At 46.8% G+C, this 20,101-nt stretch overlaps 1 protein-coding gene across 2 annotated transcripts in view; it reads right to left on the bottom strand.

Moving 5' to 3' along the window:
- Positions 1 to 18,866, bottom strand: part of KCNAB1 (potassium voltage-gated channel subfamily A regulatory beta subunit 1) — a 76,483-nt gene extending 57,617 nt beyond the window's left edge. Inside the window, exon 1 of one of the 2 annotated variants that reach the window (XM_009559733.2) lies at positions 17,769 to 18,866. In XM_009559733.2, coding sequence (XP_009558028.1) covers positions 17,769 to 18,040 — 272 coding nt within the window. In that variant the 5' untranslated portion in view covers positions 18,041 to 18,866. Of the gene's footprint in view, positions 1 to 14,274; positions 14,649 to 17,768 lie in introns of those variants that run through there. The other variant, XM_009559734.2, reaches the window with a different exon arrangement.
- Between the last annotated feature and the right edge of the window lie 1,235 nt (positions 18,867 to 20,101).

Here is a 20,101-nt window from a genome sequence, read left to right on the forward strand (position 1 = left end):
CAAACATAAAAATAAGCCAATGTGCAGCCTGGTGCAGATGCAACATTTCAAGTTGATGCAGACCCGGCCCTCCGGCACAGCTCAAGATGAACGCGCAGCTTGCTTCTTTCTTCCTTACTTTTTGTAAGATCTCACCTTCTGGGGAGGAAACTTTGAAATTTTAAGCCAAGTCTGGCTTGAGACTTTGCTCTTTGATGGCTGAAGTCATAGGCTATTTACACTAATTACTGTGCCATTCGACCAAAGCAAAGCATTTCATTGGACAAATATCAATTAACATCCTATTAATGTCATTAAATTTAAGCTCTTTGCCAGCTAAACCTGTATTTTTGGTAATAACAATATGCTGCATATAAATTCTGGCAGGCTCCGTCAGTCTTTTAAGATGGCAGGTCTTAATTTACGCCTTTCTTGTGCTCAGACCTCAGCAGCACGCTGTACTTGCGGTAGCCACATATGTTAATTAAACAATGTGCACTGCATGGGCAACGAGGCCAAACCAGCTGGTGAGCAAGGGGTAGAAGGTAGAGCAGATCGCCTCTGCCCCCATCCCTGTGCCATTCATGCTTTACCAAGTAAAACCATTCAGTGCTTTTTATTAAAGAAAATGGGGGTTTTTTTCATCATCAGCGGCAAAGTTTGTTTCTACTTAAGAAGGTAAGCTAGAAATTTTCATTGATCTATATAAAATCTCACCATTTACACAAATATTCTGAGTATTTCTCAATCTTAACCTTAATTTCCTACAAAATTCTCTTCTAAATTTTGATTGCTGATAAAACCAATCCATCCCAGTCGTCTCCCTGGGGCACAGCTCTGCTGCTCCATGGCCGAGCGGGTGGGTGCCCAGGACTGCCACCCCACATACGCGTCCCTGCACCACCTCTCACCGCTGCAGGGCCCTTGGCAGCTACCTCACTCCTATTAAAATGGTCCACATAAACCATTTTTTGCTTTGTAAAGGAGGCAGGATCGGCACATCCGCAAGGACACGCAGGGGCCAGGAACCAGCCAGTGTACCTGGGATGTTCTCAGTGAATCACAACATCATCTGGCTGTGTTTTCATCTTATTTCAGCTGAAGGTTTCCGCGCTGTGGAAGACACACCGCGATATTCAGCTGCAGATTGAAATACGGAGGAGAGCTGGACACCGACCACATGCAACCAGTTACATAAACCCACTTCCCTGCATGCTACCCAGCAATCCAGGTCACCAACAATGGTGCTATCTCAGCCGGTTTAAGCTCTTTAATTGAAATTCTTCAACGCTGATAGAAGACAGCAACTTAATACAGCAGCGAATGCAGCACTCATAGGCTCCTGGCAGGTAAATGGCATTTACCCCACAGCACAAAGCAGCCATGTGCTCTTCCCACTGGGGGTTTCTGGTTGTCTGAGCCCCATCTCTTCCAGGAGCATTTTGACATCCCCACCAGCCCCGTGGATGATCCCTGAGACACCGCAGACAGGCACGCAGAGCTCTCAGAGAGGGGCATGGCTCAAACTGCTTTTACTCCTGATACCACCTCAACATTACGCATAAGCAGAAGTTTACGGTTATCGTTGCTCACCAGAGCAGTGCGAATGATCAGTGTCGCATCACCGCCACGTAATTACACGCAATATTAAATGCAAAGTCCGAACCATGCTCCCACTGCTGCAGAAGCAGCCTCTGCCCACTGGCATCACCCGGGCCAGGCTGACAGCAGCAATCTGCGCTGCCTTAGGGACCTCACCAGTACTCTGCCCAGCAGCAAAACCAGCACCTGCACTGGCTCTTGGGCGTGAAATGCAGTACCAGCTGCAATATAGCCCCGTAGCTGCCTTTACGCTGGCGGCGTTCCCTCTGCTCCCTACAGGGAAGGGACCTGCCCTCTGCACCCATAGCCATAAGGGACGGGTGGGATGCAGGAGGACACAAAAAGTCACCTCTTGCAGGCTAGAGGCTCATTAAAAATGTGATTTCAGCATTCATATAGAGTTTTGATCACACTGGGCATTCTGACAAGTGCTCGGTGGTATTTATCAAGTAATGTAATTGAATCGGCCAAACTTCAGAAAGCTGCACGGAAGCACCGAGTATTTGTCTAGCAGCGCCGTGATGGCAGATCCTGCTCCAGAAGTGGAGCCTGAGGAACCTGGAGCTCTGCCCATGGAGATTTGCCACCTGAAAAATGCTCTTCTTTACTTGGTTTGTCTAACGCAACCAGAGTCTGTCAACAGCTGCGTTTCTAAAATCAAGAGCAAATGTTCCAGGCAGTAGTGTCCAAGACTGGCCTTCATGAGAATTATCTTAATATACTGCCACAAATCCTTGGGTTTCAGGCTTCCACACCATAATTCTTCTGCAGCACAGCAGGAGGCACTCAGGAAAATTCTGTGTTACGTCCCAATAAAAGTTTCATTGGGCCATAAAAGCTCTGATTATAAATACAGCCTGTGCACGTCTCTCAGCCATTTCACTCCATCTCAATAGCTGTTTGAAAACAAGTTTCCTGCTGGGCTAATTACTTATCATTGCAGCAGTTCCGTTACATCTCCGTAAATTGGGCTGATATGGACACTGGCGAGATAACGAGCGCTGCCACCCAGGAGAGGGGGGAGAATTTCCCAGGAGAGAGCCGGCATGAGGATGCATCTCCCAAAAGGGCTTTCATGGCATTAATTTTAATTACCAGCCGAGGCCCTGGTACAGTGGGACGCGCGGCTGAGGAGTGGTCCCATCCGAAGCAGCAGTGACAAACCCCACAGCGATTCGTAGCCCTTTCAGGGTGTGTCTAAACCCCCTGGGAACTTTTCTTTTTGATAACGACCCTGGAAGCTTGGCAAGGAAATGAGCTGCGGAACAGAAGCACTGCGCTTATCTAGCAAACAGCCATCATATTTTCACTGGTTTCGCATGAAAAATTTAATTTGCATTTATAATTGCACTTGAGGAAGACTGATCAAAATTCCCATTAAATGTTTTTTTAGTTAAAAACATGTCTTTCTGGCAGGTTTTCAGCCAAGCTGGCTGCAGTGCCCAGCCCAGCTGCCTCTGATTGCACTCCAGATCTGTTATCAGCTCCCACCCCACACTCGCCAACCAGACTCCGAGGGCTCCATCCTTCCAGAAGGGACAGAAACGGGGAGTGTAAGAGCACAGAGCAGCAGGGGCAAACAGAGCCGGGCTGCTGGCCCTGCTAACCACACAATGTGTTAATGTAATATGGTATAAACGAAGCAGCATCATCCCAGCCCTGGGGAAGCCATGATATGCAAAACTGTAAATGCGACCCTGCTCTTGTACAGGGACAGTCCCCACGCTCATGTTACAGACTCTTCAGGATGTGATGAAACGATAAACGAATCAAAACTGGCGTGAAAAATACACTAGCTTTGTTTAATTCTAATTAGAATTGAGCCAGATGCCAGCAGGGTAGTAAATAGGTGAGACTGCTTCCCTACGGGCAGCACTGCTGTAGGTTTCTGCTCTGCCAGAGCGGGAGCTGAGCTCCCAGAGCAGAGACCCACGGCTACAGCCTCGCCACAGCTGTGCCAGGTTGTCTGCAGAAATAGGGGGTTAAAAACCAGCAGGAGAAAATTCACCTGTTCCAACTTCCTACACCCACCTGGTTTCAGAGCCCTCATTTGGGTTTTTTTTGCACGCGCTCCTATATAACATAAGCAATTCATACATCATATAGAGGTCTGCTCATGAGGAATTAATGAACAAGATCCTACCTCATTTTCAGGCTCTCCAGGGTGTCCAAAGCACCCACTTGCCAGCCCTGTGGATGCTCACCACCTGTACCAGGAGCACCCACTGAGAGCTGACAGCACCCCTGGTACAACCCCAGGACACCCAGGGAGCCGCCTGCTACCAAAGAGCTTTGCAATAGTTTAGCTCCACGTAATATTAAATAAATTGCTCCTTAATATAATGTGAAAGAATCAGTACTGAAACAGAGACCCAGGGCTTGCTGTGTTTTATAAAGAGGATGTAACCTACTGGGTGCCCAATTCCATTAATCAGTCACTTATCCCTGCAGATGGAAAACATCCACCAGCATATTGCCTGTCGCCCTATTAAGCTGCACTACTCCTCACTCCAAACCAGGTAATTTAATTTTTCCCTGTTATCCATTTCATTTCTCAGATGACTGAAAGCCAGTGGCTTACAAGAAGGGCTCCGGAATTGACTATTATATTAACGTATTGTAGTACATTCAGCATGATTAAACATGATTAAAACACTTAGAGCTGCATGAAGCTCCATTGCACAGAAAAAGAGGTTTTATTGGGTTTTCTCCTCTTCCAGGAAGGCTGGAGCCCTCGACTCGGGTAACTGAACAGTCCCTCTTTGTCACAGGGGGGAGAAGCATCCCCAGCAGCAGCAGTGCCATCCCAGCAATATCCTGGGGCATCCAGGGCTGTTGTGCCAGGCTGAATCACAGAATCACAGAATCACAAGGTTGGAAAGGACCCATTGGATCATCGAGTCCAACCATTCCTAACACTCCCTAAACCATGACCCTCAGCACTTCATCCGTCCGTTCCTTAAACACCTCCAGGGAAGGCGACTCGACCCCCTCCCTGGGCAGCTGTTCCAGTGCCCAATGACTCTTACCAATGACACCACGCAGCAAATGGTCACAGGTTGCTCAACACTCACCTCACTTCTGCTGTACCTCAGGGTTTTTAGGGAAGGAGCATCAGGCCCTGCACAGTGTTGCGATGCAGAGTCTGGTCCAGAGGCACTGAGGGACACAACGTCAGCCCCAACGCCCGCCCTGAGCCCACAAACCGGCAGGAGGTGTTCAACAACCACCAAACTTCTGCAACTGCACGCAGCTTTTCTGCCCTAAAGATATAAAAGTGTTGAAGGAAGAGGGTGAGTTAGGAAAAAGCACGGAGGCAAACACGTGTTTTTGCATTTTGCTATACTCATATCCAAGACAGATATAGAAAAATGCAAATCTTTTCCCAGGTTAACCTGACCGATAAATTTATTCCAAATAAAACTCATCTCAAGCTGTTTTCTTCCAACTTGTCTGTGCGTATTGAATAGTAGATTTTAGGCAATTACGTATATCATTCTGTTATCCATACACGTCAAATATCACCCAAGCATTACTTGTAACAGCTTAAAACTCTAAATTAACTTATATGAAGAAATATGTTGCTATGGTCTCGGTCTTGGATGCTGAATAATACACAACGCCATCCTGCCCTTTTCTGGGATGTGCTGTAGCAGATGGATGACTAATTATCGTGCAATAACTTAGGATTCTTTGAGATGAGCAGGCAGAGGGTGAGACTAAAGAACAGATACGGCAGACCGCATTGTTTGCAAAACTTTCTTCCAATGGATACCCTTTCAGGAAATGTCCCACTCACCCAGGAACTCTCAGCTTTCACTTGAGGTGCATCGTTCTCCGGCCCGCATGGAAACCTGCACTGGTCTGTGAGCAATCCGAATGAACGCTGAGTGTCTCCACCCGTGATCACCTTACATAAACCAATACTGAATAATAAGTGCTACTAAAATATCACCTTCCTAAATAGGGATTTTTTAAAAAGGGATTTTAATCCTTCTCCTGAGATTCTGTCTTTCAGCTGCTACAATATCTCTAATTATTGAAGAGAGTGGCACGGGGTAAGAATCCCATCAGCTCCATCCAGTAAAATTGGCACAGGACCTCACTCCCTGCATCGGAGAGAAAACTCTTCACATTGACCAGCGCTCCCAGAATAACGAGAGGCATCTGCTGGAATTAGTCATTAAGGAGAATTATCGCATCCCCCAGAACAATGTCATTTGCTGAAATGCAGCAGATTACTAAGAAATGATCTTCAGCGCAATTAATTTTATCATTGCCTTTTCACACTGCCAGGCTCCCCTTTGGGGAAGGCGATACAGCAAAAACCATTGCGTCAGCACTTCCTCCAGGACTTAGTTCCTAGTCTTCATCACTAGTTAAAAAATCATCACTTCAGGACTTCAGGAATCTGATTTTACCTGAGCAGGGTGACTTCTCCCACCATAAGGTCTCACCAGAGTCAGCTTTAAGACCATTTTGTGCCTGCCCAGGGGTGAAAGCAGAGAGCTCTGCTGCCAGGAAAAAGCCAGGGATTGCAGGAACTCTTTAGCTCCCTCGTTTTCCCTCCACTTCCTTTGGACCAAGGAGAAAAATACTGCTCTTTTCCCTTCCAGAGCACGCTGCAAAGACTTCTTAACTTTTATTTTTTCACCCGAGGCAGGAACATGTTGTGCCTCAGAGCGGTGAAATGTCGTTTTAGTAAATGAAATGCGAGGCACTCTCAAGTTTTCAGGTGATCTCCAAGCACCGCCAAGCACTTTCAAGCCAAGGGTCCATTGTACTTCTCCAGGCCAGCACTGGCGAGGCAAGCAGGCCCCGGTCTCCGCACACATCCCAAATGGTATTGAACCACCACTTTCATACTGGAATGGTGCCCATTTAATTAGCAGAAGGATTGTTACTTATTGCCAAATGTATAACCACTCATTAGGTCCTCAGAGGAAAAGAATAATTACTCCTGCAGTCTACGGAGTGTCTTATTCTGCAATGAAAAATGTGCATTTCATCAACCCGGCTGGGATGGGCAACCGATGCTCAACCCCAACAGCCTCACCGTGCTTCTTTGGACACAGCAAGGACCCTCACGGATTTCACAAACGCCGCAGGAAAAAATAGCAACCATGCTAGGGGAATTATGGAAACACTGCATCGCCTTCTGGAGTCTTTCTGGCACAGGGAGGAAGCCAAGCAACTTTGAAAATACACACTGAAAACAACACAAAAAATAGCTTATCAGGCAGTAGCAGGTCTGCAGCAGGCAGTTTAGCCATGGAAAATGCTGCCTTTCAAGTCAAGGTCCCCAGGCAGCAGCAGGCAAAGCCGAGGCAGAGGGGAGCCCGGCTGCCGGCGTACCCGAGGGGCCTCGGCCTGACAGGGAAAAGCGGAAACAGAAAGGTGGTCACCTCTGTATAGGGAAAAAGACAGAATAACAAGAATACATTTCTGCTGATAATTTCGGCTTGCTTGCACTGTAAAAAAAACCCACTTCTGATTCCAAGACTGGTACAAAGTAGCGCCCTGGTGAGCTCCATCGCTTGCTGAGCGTGCAGGGATGATGCTGGCGCTCCCACAGCATCCCTAACTCATACTTGCACCAGCATGACAGACTGCCCAGAGGATGAGGAGTCACTGGCTGAAGCAGCATCCCGAAATACTGTAGTCATACCTAGTATTTCACTGCAGACAGCACCAGGCAATACATCTAGAAGTACCGAGAGCAGAATCCCCAGGAGATCCCCATCCCAGCACCGCTGCAGGGCACACCCTCCACCTCTGCCCTGTGTTGGGTTTGTTATTCCCATGTTATTTCCCACAGTCCATCCTGGGAAGCAACTATTTCCTGATGCTGGAGTAATTCTGAGGAAGGGGAGAAAACAGGAGCCTGATGATGTGGGGTCCCCGCACCCGACAGCTCTGTGTTAAAATTAAACTTGATTGGAATTACATCGTCACCTCCTCTCAGACATTTAACCTTTGATTCTGCTAAATTTTTCCCAATATCCCCAGATCTCAGAAAGGCACTTTTTATCCTAAATCTTTTGCCTTTGAGACCTGCTGGACTGGACAAAGCATCACATTTCCAGAAAAAGTTTCCTCTTTACATCCCCCCAGGCTTGCATACCCCACAAATCCTGAGTGCAGTGAAAAATCACTGATGACAACCATTAGCATACAACCTAGGATTAATAACAAAGAGAAAAATCAAGAGAATTCTCTGACTGGGCTGTGGACCCGCTCTGGGGGTGGAAAGCGGCACTTTCTGTTCATATTGAGAGACCGGTAGTGGGAAGGATGGGAATGGGGCAGGAGGAGTAACTGCAGGGAGGGAGAAAGATGTTGGAGGAGCTGCTGCCACTGCATTTGGTTACTTACTTTCATTAAGCAAAGCAAAAGAATTGTTACTAAATCAGCATTGGCTTTGTATTGAAGACCAAAATCCATTTTTATTCCACCTGAAGTGTGGCCATCTGCTATGCCAAGTGTGGAGTCAGCGTTCCTGGAGCACGCACCATGGCTGGTGACACGGAGACTTGCCCTTGGCCTGGCATTGAAGCCAAACTCTTCAAGGTCTTGCCAGAGGCTGGTTTTATGATCGTTTCCTAAAGGATGGAGCTTTGAAACAAACCAGTGACCTGACAGCTGCTAGAGGAGCCTTAGTTGGGATTTTCCTTAACTCAATCCACCATTCAGCAGTTTGTGTCAGCGTGACACGCAGTAAGGTCCAAGTCTCAGCAGACCCAAACGTCAGCTCAAAGACTCTCAGATAAAACCTGTTTAGCCAAGAACGTGTGGACTGAGTCTGATTTCAGGGCACACAGGGAGACTTCAGACTTCAAACCTTTGTATAAATATTCCTATAAATATTCCAGACTTTCAAGTCAGCCCCCCGGAGAGATGCTGGATATGCTCTGCACCTCCACCGCCGCTGCAGGGAGTGCGGAGCAAGCTCAGCAGGCAGCATCCTGCCCACAGAGCTGGTGATTTATTCAGCATCTGGCAGTGCGGGCTTTCAAGCTGGAGTTTGACAGGAGCAGAAGGTGTGTGAAAAGCAGTAGCAAGCATGCAAATTCCTGCTCAGCACTTGCAGAAGCTGCTGCTCTGCACGCAGCCGAGGAGTAGCTGGGATTTATTGCTGCGGTGGGAAAAGGCGAGGATAAAATTTGCTTTGTCTTCCACCTACAGCACGAGGAGCTTCCTACAGAAAGATGTGAATAGCTCTGAAAGTGCCAAAGTGATGGATCGGAGCTTTTACATGGGTTTGTCACTGCTGTTGAGGGCTTTATGCTGCAAAAGGAAGCGTGTGTGCACGCACATGTGTACCTACACGTGTGTGCAGGCACGCACACATGTTATCGCTTGGCAGCAAGGCAGAAAGCAGCAGGATTAGGAACCAGCATTGTATGAGCAGCTAAAGAGCTCCTCCTGCCGAAACCCAGCCGGGGAGATGGGGCTCACACTGCACACAGGCTGCGTGTACCATGATTCTGAAGGAGGAATATGGGATTTCTTGTTTCAAGGAGGAAATATCATGCTCCAAATGCCATATGCACCTGCAGATACCCTGGTCACATCCTAACACACGCATGACACCTGTTTTCATCCCATCCTACCCCATTAGTGCACAAGATGGGCAAAAACCCTACAGAAACCCACAAAAATCCAAGGATTAAGTGCAAACTGAAATCATTCGGAAAAAGGATAGACATGGAAATATGTCAGCACCGCTGCCCCAGACAACAAGACCTATAGTTTGAACAGACTGAAAAAAACACCACACTTATAAAAATTACCCTGGCTATCAAAAAAAAAATAGCTGGATGTGGCTCCATAAATCAATCTGCACAGGGAACAGGGAAAACGTGAGTGCTGTAAACTATATTCCAATAAATATAATGCAACCGTGCTTTGAATTGAGCAGATTAGGATGGGATTATAGTGCAGGATTATAGGACTACATCAAATGCTCTCCTATATTTTGCCATCTAAAGATTAGATATTTTAAAGCTTCGATGCATGAAACGAGCCCGGCCAAGGGAGCCTTGAAAAGCAGCTATGGCAAAGCGATCATTCACAAATTCCCCTCGGCTTTGGTAGCCCTATAGGGGTACAAACATCAACCCAGAAGAAGGGATTAGGGCTGGAGAGTGCCATCTGCCTGTTCACCCCCTGCCCATCGATCCATCTTGTATTGCATAGTGTAACAACAGCAAGACTGGTGAGGAGCAAAGCATCCCTGTGGATCAGCAACGCAGTCCAGACAATGCCCAGGAGCAGGTCCTAAGAAAAGATTATAAAGAACGGAACAATAACCCAGTAATGCCATTCCTGTTATCACATCTTGGCTTTCTGCCATCTGCCATTTAAAAATTTGCTGCGCTAGAGGCTAAATCCACCCCTTTGTATTTAACAGCCTTTGATGGCCTTGCCAGATACCTAATAACGTTCTGAGCATGGTTATACTTTCTGCATCCAAAACATCCCACCCCAGCGAGCTCCCCAATTTCATTACAAGATGCAAGGAAAGCTTTTACTGTGTTTTAAACCTGTTGTCCAGAAATTGCATTTGCACTCCGCCCTGGTTCCTGCACTACAGGAGTCAGTGAGCGACTTGCTACAGGCTGTTCCCGATTTTAAACACATCTGTTGTAATCCCTGTCAGTCATCCTTTTCCTAAGCTAAAAACCTGTTTAATCACCCAGTGCAGGGACAATCCCACCACTCAGAGCCCTCTGCTTCCTGTAGCCCAGCTTACTGTATCCCTTTGAAACGGGATGGTCAGCACCGACAGCAGAATTTGAAATGTCAGCTCCCAGAAAATGATATAAACCCCTAGTATTTTACCTTTAAGCGTGTTGCATTTACTAACATGGTGTTGGCCCTTGTGTCTACCATGAGTTGACATAACTCAGGGCTGGGGATGGCTTCAGCAACGGTTCTTCTGCAGGAGTATCTCCTCTTTTTGCCCACGCTGGTCAGTACGTTTAGTCACCGCAAAACCCAGGTACTCATCGAAAACCTTTTGCTATTTCAGGCTTTGAATCTGTCACCCAAGTGCCATAATTGCCTCATGAGGTTCCCAAACTGTACAGCCTTTCTACTAAGTTTAGCATGTGTGATCCCTAGTAATACCTAGAGGTAAACAGCAAAGTAGCTGAACAACCACTTTCATTCTGGAGCTGCAGACTGAGTATTTCACTCACTTATTGCTTTTCTTGACACAGAATTGTATCACCAGAAGACACACCAAAACAGGCACTCAAATCGCATCCCTTTTGTCCCTAGAGCTGACTGGTATTTCTTTTTGCTGTATTTAGCCATGGTAAGTATTTTCATTTTTTAGAATTAAGAGATATCAACTATATGGTCAGGACAATACTTTTATTTCCAGCACCTCTGCGTTCCATGCGCCAGCACAAGCCTCCTCCTCCTCCTCAGCATCAAAAGAGGCTGCAAGTGATTTGGGGAAAAAGAAACAACCGAGTGAGGGTGGGTTTTACCATCCGATTATCTCTGGTGATTGGCAGGCACCCTCTTCTCCCTGCGCCGACTGTGCCCGACACCTTGCTGCCCTGGCTGAGCATTCACTCTGTGATGGTGACATTTCCCATTGCAATCAGAAAAGAAAAAGCAGCCCATCCTGCAAATTGCTACCTGCTGGCCAGTCTTCAAACAAGAGCTTCAGCATGACAATCCTAAATTCCAAGTTTTTATTTAGCTTAACCCAGAAGAGCAACATAAACTGGGCAAAACAGCCCAGCCCAGAAGGGGCTCTGGCTCCAAACGAAGTGAGTTTGCCGGAGGCTCGAACTCATTCTCCCTGAACAAAACCTCAACTAAATATAGAATAGACAAAATATGAATAGAAAACTACATCCCCAGCTCCAAAGTCTGCTGTGTGGGTTAATCCAGCAGTGCCTCAGGAGACTATGACCTCCATAAATACTTTCCACTTATAACGTTTGCCAACAGCGTGTTTTGCAAAAGTTGCCTGGGTGCTTTTGCAGATGTATACGTATAACATTTCACCTCCAGGCTCCCAAACTGCAGCTGCCCGAGTGCAGAGATGCTATTTTAGCCATGCACGAGCAGAATATTCAGAAGTTTCCCAGTCCCAGCCATGAGAAGAGATCCAGCCCACATAGTCCAGCCTGTAAGAGATTAAACTCCAGCAAAGCCTATATGGAAGAAAGCCATGCGACAAACACCCCGTTGGATAATAAGACACAAAATTGGCTTTGACAAATGGTGTTTCAACTGAGAGAAATATTATTGTTGTCAGAAACAAACTAAGCTCATGCATTGCTGCACTCCCGGTTATTCAGTAATAGGCTGAACTAAGCTGTATTTGCTAAAGCAATGAAAGGAAAAAGAACTAATCATCCTATAAATAAACCAGCTTATGTGCATTTAGTAAGTGCTTCATGTTAATAATGCATTACGTTCCACACATAATTAAAACCCCTTTTTTTATTAAGAGCTATTTTGATTGGGCTGTCTTTAGACTAAACCTACGGATGTCTGAAGAAGTGTCTGGAATGCAAAACAAGCTGTGTTGGAAAAGAAAACACTGAAGATCACAATAAAACTCCAAGAGTCTCTGTACTTCTAAAGCTAGGAAAGCAAAGATGTACAGAAAGCAGCAAGCAATGGCTGGAAAATCCCTCCTGCCCCGCAGCAGAGCCCTCTGCACAGCCCCCTTCTCCTGGGTACAATAGACGTGAAACACAGTATTTCATCGCTATTTCTGTTAACTATGAAAAATACGCGTACTTAAAATCAAGCGTATGCTCGAATCCATCAGCTTCAATAGAAATTAAGCGTACGCTTTATTTTACCGTGACTTAAGGCTCTGACAAATGAAGAACACTTCAGATTATAAACTGAGAAACAGAGGTGTAGGAAGTTATTTGCACGGAGTCTGCGCTGGACCCGAGCACTCAACCACACCCACTACTGAGGGGCAAAAAAACAGTCCCAGAATATCTCATTGATTACATTTTTCTTAAAAACTCAGTCTCCAGCGCATCCAAGAACTGGGTATCCATCCCTACAGAAGTTTTCTCCTCCAGGCTGTCCATGCAGCAGCAAGGAGAGATGAATATCGCTGTTGAGTTTGGATCAATGGGTTTTTGACTTGGGAGCAGTCAGGTTCAGGACCAGGAGGGAGGTGTCTGCACATCAGGGTAATCTCCTGTGAAGGAAACTTTGGATACCAGACCGTACTGGTTTTTGGGAGCACTGTGTGGCTACGACATTACTTGTGCTTCTCAGCAAGGGCACAGTAAGTGTTAAATAATGTTTGGAGTGGGCCAACACCATAGAAAGTGTAGAATTAGCAGAGAAATAAGATACATGGGAATTTTCATGTGTGCGCTAACACCAACCGTTTCAAACACAACTGCCACACGGGATTAGGATCATCAGAAGAGGAGCAAAAGTATTTCTCATTAGAAAAGAAGCAAGCTTCCAGATCCAAAAAAAACAGTTAATCAGAGTATCTCGCTCAGGGACAGCATCGCTCCTGCTAACCCAGAGTGATGCCAGGGATTACATCTATCATAGCTCTGCTCCGAGTGTGGCATCCCTGGGATGCCATTCCATTGCCTTTGGACATTCTCTCTTTTCATCACTCGAACACTGTGGGCTCAGTTCTCTACTTATTTACATCAGCTTTTAAGGTTCTGCAACCCCAAGTTGCTCCAAGGATCCCAACCCGCACAGGCAGAGCAGAGGTACGAAGCCCTTTGCTGTGTCTTCTGGTGCTGGCTCTGAAGCATTTATTTTACGCATGCAGTCCTCCCGAGACAATGCCTCCAAACAACAAATTTCCCCATCCTGCAGCTAAAGTTGTGACACAACTGTGCTGTTTCCATAAAAATAGTAAACAGGTTGTTTTATTTCAGTGTTAAGCCCTGACTGGACATGGGCAAAAGTCAATCTTTCGGGAAAAAAAACCGCAATTTTCTTTTATTAGAAGCACGGAGAGTGTTTCTACTTTCCATATGGGATGTCATCCTTTTAAAATGAATCTCTTTTGAAACAAAACAAAATGATAACCAGGCCAAGGCCACTTATGTCTTCTTCAGTCATTGTCCCCCAGCCTACACCCTCTTTCCCCAGGCTCTCCCAGCTCCCTGCATGGATGAGGCCCTGTCCTTTGCATGTGCCTTCTAAGATACAAGCTATATATTTCACAGCCTGAACCCCTCCAGAGTCCAATTCTCAGGCTTTTAATCCCTTTGCTCCAGCTTTATGGGAGACTGAGGAGTGACATTGCACCCAACACCAGCCACAGTCAAAAAGTGTCTGTTCTCCACCTTTCGTTTCACTCTTTAGCTGTTATTTTTCTAAAGCATATAAATAAATGAGTTTTCATTAAAACATCAGAAAGAGTAAATACTTCCACCCAAATCTGAAAGAAGAAGTTCGGAAGATGGACACAACCAACTAATATTAGGAGAGAAAAATCAAATTCAAAGTTTTCAGAGCCTAGGTCACATGCATTTACCATTGCCCAAAGTCACGCCAATTCTTCCAGCGCTCAAAAAAGACTTAGAGAAGAAAAGCTACTAAAGCAGACAATGTCTTCAGATTTTATAAGCCTGCCTGAAGGTGTGCACGGGTTGTTTGGTCAAGATTCCCATAGCTTTAGCTGTTTGCCTCCAAGCACCCTGGCACGTGCAGAAGTACCTGTACTTCATTCCTGTCTCAGCTCGGACAGTCTCTTGCAGGCACAGCCCATGCACGTGCAGGAACTTCTCCAGCTGCTTCAGCTCGGTGGCTTGGCTCAGCTTCCCTGGCCAGCTTGCGGTGGGAGGGCAGGCTCTGGGGACGGCACTTTGTTTTTTACCTTTCAGGAGCGCTTCGCTTGGCTTCTGCAGGCTTGGTTTGTGGGGTGGGATATCCGCACAGGCGGGCTTGTACAGATGCATGGTCCACACACAAAGTTGCAGAGACCCTCAATGCCCAGCAGGTGCTGGAGCGTTGCGTCCTCAGGAGCTTCCACCCTACAGTCTGCTGAGAGAAGAGCCCAGTGCCATCATAATCCCACCAGTACGGGACGGTGTGAGCTGGGTTGTGTTGCCCAAGAAGATCACAGGACTATGGAGCAATGTGTTTGTCCCAGACATTCTTTATATTATTGCAATTGGCTCATTTTAATTGATGCCCAGGATGGATACCGGCCAAGATCAGCAATCTTATTCATCTGCCGAAACCTATAATGGTCAAGTCCTCCAAGGGATAAGGACTGCCAGTGGGAACAGAGCACCGACCTTGTTTCCCAGGTCTTATATTTAGATAATGAGAAATATTTGTTTGGGATTCAATCCAAGTCTAATAAATATAAAACAAGTATTCTCACAGGGTTTATTTCAAGCCTTGGGCTGGACAGATGAACACTGCAAGCATCTCTTATGCAAGTCACTGAAACATTTTGTTTGCTCATAGCCCATTGTAAGATCTCAAAGCTCAGGTTAACTGGCCTGTAAACCTCCCGAGTATCTGCAGCCTCCTGGAGCTTTGACAATTAACAAAAAAAACCAAAGGCTATGGAGAAGTCAAACACCAAGAAGAGAAAAATAATCTAAAAACAGACAGAAAAGGGAAATACTTGAGAAAGGAATGAGCTCTGGGCATCAGAGCTGGGGCAGGGAACGAGCATCAGCTTTCAGGAGGCTGCGTGCCCCCACAGAAACCCATTTGTGGACGGAGAGGTGCTGTAGGAGGGGAGCTGGTAAAGCCCCTGAGATGCCACCAGCACTACAAACCCCTGCTTCACAGACACGTGTGCCTCTCAGCACAGGGCAGCAGGTGAAGACAGAGATACACATCTGAGGTCTTTGCCTAAAAATAAGTTTACAAACCAACACTTATTTCACCAGAGCTAAAGAGCAAACACAAAGCTTCAGGGTCTTCATCCCTGAGGGCTGATGGGAGAAACAACGTGGGCTTTGCTGCATTACCAAAGCCAGTGCACAAGTGCATTCAGTGCTCTGCAGTCAAGGTGGACTTCGAGGAGGACCACAGTAACCTCTCCTGGCCAACAACAGCCCAGAGGGAGCAAACAATGACAATGGATGCTACACACCACGGAGACAGATTTCTGAGGCTTTTCTATTTTAAAAACTCATTCAATTTTCTGACTGTCATTTCAGTCCCAAATACATTGGAAAATTAAGTTAAATAATCAAGTGATGGATGTATCATGAAATCAACTAATCCTTAAATCTTTCAAAGCAGATAAACGAAGACTGATCCCAAACCCAGAACATATTTTAAAAGATTATGATTCAATGTCGCGGAGGGGAGGTTGACATGGACATTTGGATCACCCAGTTATTCTTTCTCTGCAACTGTTGTGTCAGGACCCTGAGGGCACTAATGGACCTTGATGTCCTGGGATGGTGTGGTGAGAGGGGTCCAGCCCTGGGGATCCCCAGCATCCCCGGAGCCCCCAGCCCTGTGGTTCCCTCTATGTTCCTGCCCAGAGAAGGGGATCCTGTTCTCATGGTGCTGATCTGAACCATCAGTGCTGGGGTGCAGGCGGTGCTTTCAATCTCTACTCTTTGCAGCCCAAGTACACTCAACGGCAGAAAACACGTTGTTTGATTGCAGCCATGCCTGAGGCATAGAAAATGCATTTCCCCCCAAAGCAGTATAAGACTGAAGGCTGTAGCTGCGATCTCTGCTGCAGCTGCTTTGCAGCAGGCGTGGACGGGTCTGCAACAACACACTTTATTTAAGCGCCGTTTGTCCAGCTGGGATTCCCAACTTCTCTCCTTATTCCCTCTGATCTCCAGCTCCTAAAATAGGTCTGCCTTTTATTTTACCTCTGTAAGGTCCAGCTCTCTCCTCATCTATAATGCAAGGTAAACTAATGGCAAAGAAACATTTCCACAAGGTGTCTGATTTTATTTAGATGTAAAAGTTCCACCGGTTTGGAGTTTTAGAGGCTTGTATTGATCAGCATCATTAAAAACTTCATTCTCCCAAAAGTTATTCCCCAGTGCTTTGCTTTTATAGCATAACACCACAGGGATCTGACCATGGGCTGGTCTAGTCAACGAGCTTTGTACCCGAGAAATTTCTCAGTCTTAATCTACAGACTCACTCACTCATATCCATTCATTGTGCTTGTTAGACATTTTTGAGTTTAACTACTGGCTCCATCTCTCATAGTTATATCTTGTTTTCCTTTTCAGTTATCCTGTTTCTAATTTTTATTCTAATGACATTTTTATTAGTTTCTAATCCCAGTGTGTCTGCAAGATCTCAATTTGTGCCAGGCTATTCAGGCATCCCCCTTCTGTCCTGGATTAGCAAAGATCTCACCGACATCTCAGCTGAAATCCCTGCTGCCAGGGATGCAGTTGTGCATTGCTGGGCAAAACACAGAACCCCCCTTTGGTAGCAGCCCTGTCCCTTATGGAGAAGGAAACCCACATCCAACCTCTGCCAGTCCCCAAATCGCCCTGAGCGAGCACAGCCGCCCGTCCCCACGCTGCTGCTGTTCAGGGATAACAAAGCTGAGGCACCAGCGCCGGGCAATTTGTATTTAGGTTTCTATTTCATTAAGGGTCTTATTTTCAGCACAGGAGATTAGAGCCTCGCACGTCTGATTTCCACTGATACCAAGATCCCTTTAAATTGTTTTCAAAAGGAGTAAGATCAGATTGTGAAGGCTGTACCGTTTAAGATCTATGGATTAGAAGGCAGCAGCCGCACATTTCCCCTCTCAAGTGGCTTCTGCGCTGCTGCCGGCTCCAGAGAGGGATGGGGGACACGGGGCCACCAGTTCCCAGCAAAGGCTTTCCTGCCGTTTTCTCCTGTCACCAGCACGGTCCCTGCACAACAGCGGCAACTTTTCAACAGAACTCAAATGAAACTACAGCCACTTGGACAAAAGAGCTCGTGGGAATCGTAAGGCTGAAAAAAAACACAAGTACCTTGTGCCAAAGAAGTTACTGAAACTAAGAAACAAGTTTGCAGAATTTTCAGCTCTGTAATGCACGTGCAGGAGAAAAAAAAAACAAACAACAAAAAACAAATGATAAGAAAAGTCAGACTCGTAAAGCCAAAATATGTCTATTATTGTCATCATAATCATAATCATAATCATAATCCTTACTATTATTAGTGGAATGCAAGTTGCCGCTGTCCGAACAGCAAAGCGGGGTACGCACCTGTGGGGCATCCCAGTGGTGTAGGCGATGGTGTACTCGCGTGAGAGCTCGCAGATCCGCAGGTACCAGTTCATCTCCAGCTCCCGCAGCAGAGCCAGCCGCTGGGCACGCTGCTGGGGTTGCCCGGACCGGGCTCGGCCCTCCTTCCCACTTTCCGAGGAGCTCTTCAGGGTTCTGTCCCTGCTCCCCACAGAAAGCACTGATTGCTTCCTCAGCTTCAGGGTTTCCTCGGCATTTTTATTCCCCATGGTCCCCGTGCGTGCCGCCAGCATTTTGCCTCCTGTCTCGGTGCAAAGGCAGCACCCTCAGCACTAAGTCACTGCCTTCAAATCATTTAAACTGATTTTCAGCACGCGCTTTCCTCCCTCTATAACCTTATGCCAGCCACAAAGCTGTAATTAGATATGTGTGTGCGGAGCTTAACCAGAAAGAAGAGCTGCAACTCTCTCATGGAAACATCTGTAGCAGCCTTCCGCTTGCCAGCAGGCTTCGTTTTGCGACGAATAAGGAGGACAGTTCTTAAAACACAACGTACAACCACGTGCAAAGAAGCACACCTAAAGTGGATTTGCACAAAAGAAGGTATTTAGATGGATAGTAGCAGAAAAAAATAAAGTCCGGCTCGCTAAAGCTGTAAATATCGGAAGGTTCCAGCCAGCGTAGGCGAAGTCACACGTGTGCTCCCCTCGATGGCAAACCCGCAGCCACGTGGGCTCACCCAGGCAAATTGTAGCTTGGTTCCTGATGGATACGGCCTCGGAGCATCAGTCTCTTCATCGAGCCGGCTGTGTTAGAGCTGCGCCAGCCCTTCCATCTCTCCTCCTCCTCCTCCCATGCACCATTCTCCAAGGGATTTAGGAGGGATTCAGGGACTTGATCACCCTTAAAATCAGAATAAAGTTATAACTTTTCCCCATTCATTTATGTGCTGAGCAAATGGTGTTTCGGAAAATGTATGAAAGGAGCGGATACTGGAATTGAATTAATTTCCCTCTCTGGTTGGAAAGGTAAAAGCTGATACAGAGATTACAGCACTAATCACAGCAGCCACTTTAGAAGCACAAACATATCCTTGTTTGGAGAGAAAAGCAGGCAGAAAGGAAAAAAAACCCTCTAAAACAAGCAGGATTTTAAAGCCGTTGCATTGAAAAGAAGAGTAATCACCCACCGTGCCCTGTGTGGAAGATGTGCTTGACTGACTGCGAAAGGCAACTTGCAAGCAGTTGCAGAGGGATCAGCAGGCAGGACGAATAGCTCCACGAAATCAGGGAAAAGGGACCTCTGGAGGTCTCTGGCCCAGTCTCCCACCCACAGCAAGTCTGCTGCCAGCTCTGGATGAGTTTTCCCACCAGTCTTGCAAGCTCCCAAGGCTGGAGATTCCCCCAACCCTCTGGACAACTTCTGCCTACACTCTACCACCCTCGGCTGAAAAAGCTCTTCCCAACATCCATCCTGAAGCTCTCAGGCTCCAAAGCTGAGGCCGGTGTCCACCTGCCTTACCACCTGCCACTGCCCAGGAGAGTTTGGATCCACCACCTTCCTCTCTCCCCTTCAGGCACCGCGTTCCCTCTCGACCAGCTGGGACCAGCCCAGCTCGTGCTGCCCCTGCCGGACCTGGGTGCCTCCCGCCAGCCAGGCAGCCTCTGCGGGGGTACACCCATTCTTTGGGAGCCGGGGACTTACGGAGTCAGACACGGTTCTGGGTGAGGTCTGCTGGCCGCTGTCACCCTGAGGAGCCCAGCGCGTGGGTCATCCTGCTCGCAGCAACAGCACTCTGCCGGCTCACCGTGTTTCAGGATGCGTCCACAACAGGGAAAGCACTTTTTAGGTGTTTTTAAAGAAGGCAGTTCTGTTTCCTTTTGGAGGAAGTCCTATAAAATTTACCTTCCACAGAAACTGTTGTTATTGGATCTATTTACCAGAGATGGCACAAAAATGTCCTCTGGAAATTTTGCAAAACTCTAGAAGAATGGCTCAAAGTAGGAGCTGTTAACAAATTGCAGTTCTGTACTTGTCCTAAAATGTTACTTCGTTTTGTCATTAAGCCTTCTAGCACCTCCCAAAATGGAAAAAGTTTCCAGCAACTCCAGAAGCCTTTAAATCAACCCTGAGCAGCTGAAGTAATGCACACTTACTTTACAGGTACATAAGACTCAAGGCTTATGAGGTTCTTCAAGTTCTTCCACTTGGAAGTTGGCTGAAAACACAAAACACAGTTCTTAAACACTTGTATAAAAGGTGCATTGTGCTTACTCAGCCTTCCATGATTATCATTTCCTCAACCACAGAAACACCCTGTTGTTCCCCAAGACTTTAGAAGGTATCAGTCACCT

The sequence above is a fragment of the Cuculus canorus genome, chromosome 9 (genome assembly GCF_017976375.1).
Source record: "Cuculus canorus isolate bCucCan1 chromosome 9, bCucCan1.pri, whole genome shotgun sequence".
Taxonomy (NCBI): domain Eukaryota; kingdom Metazoa; phylum Chordata; class Aves; order Cuculiformes; family Cuculidae; genus Cuculus; species Cuculus canorus.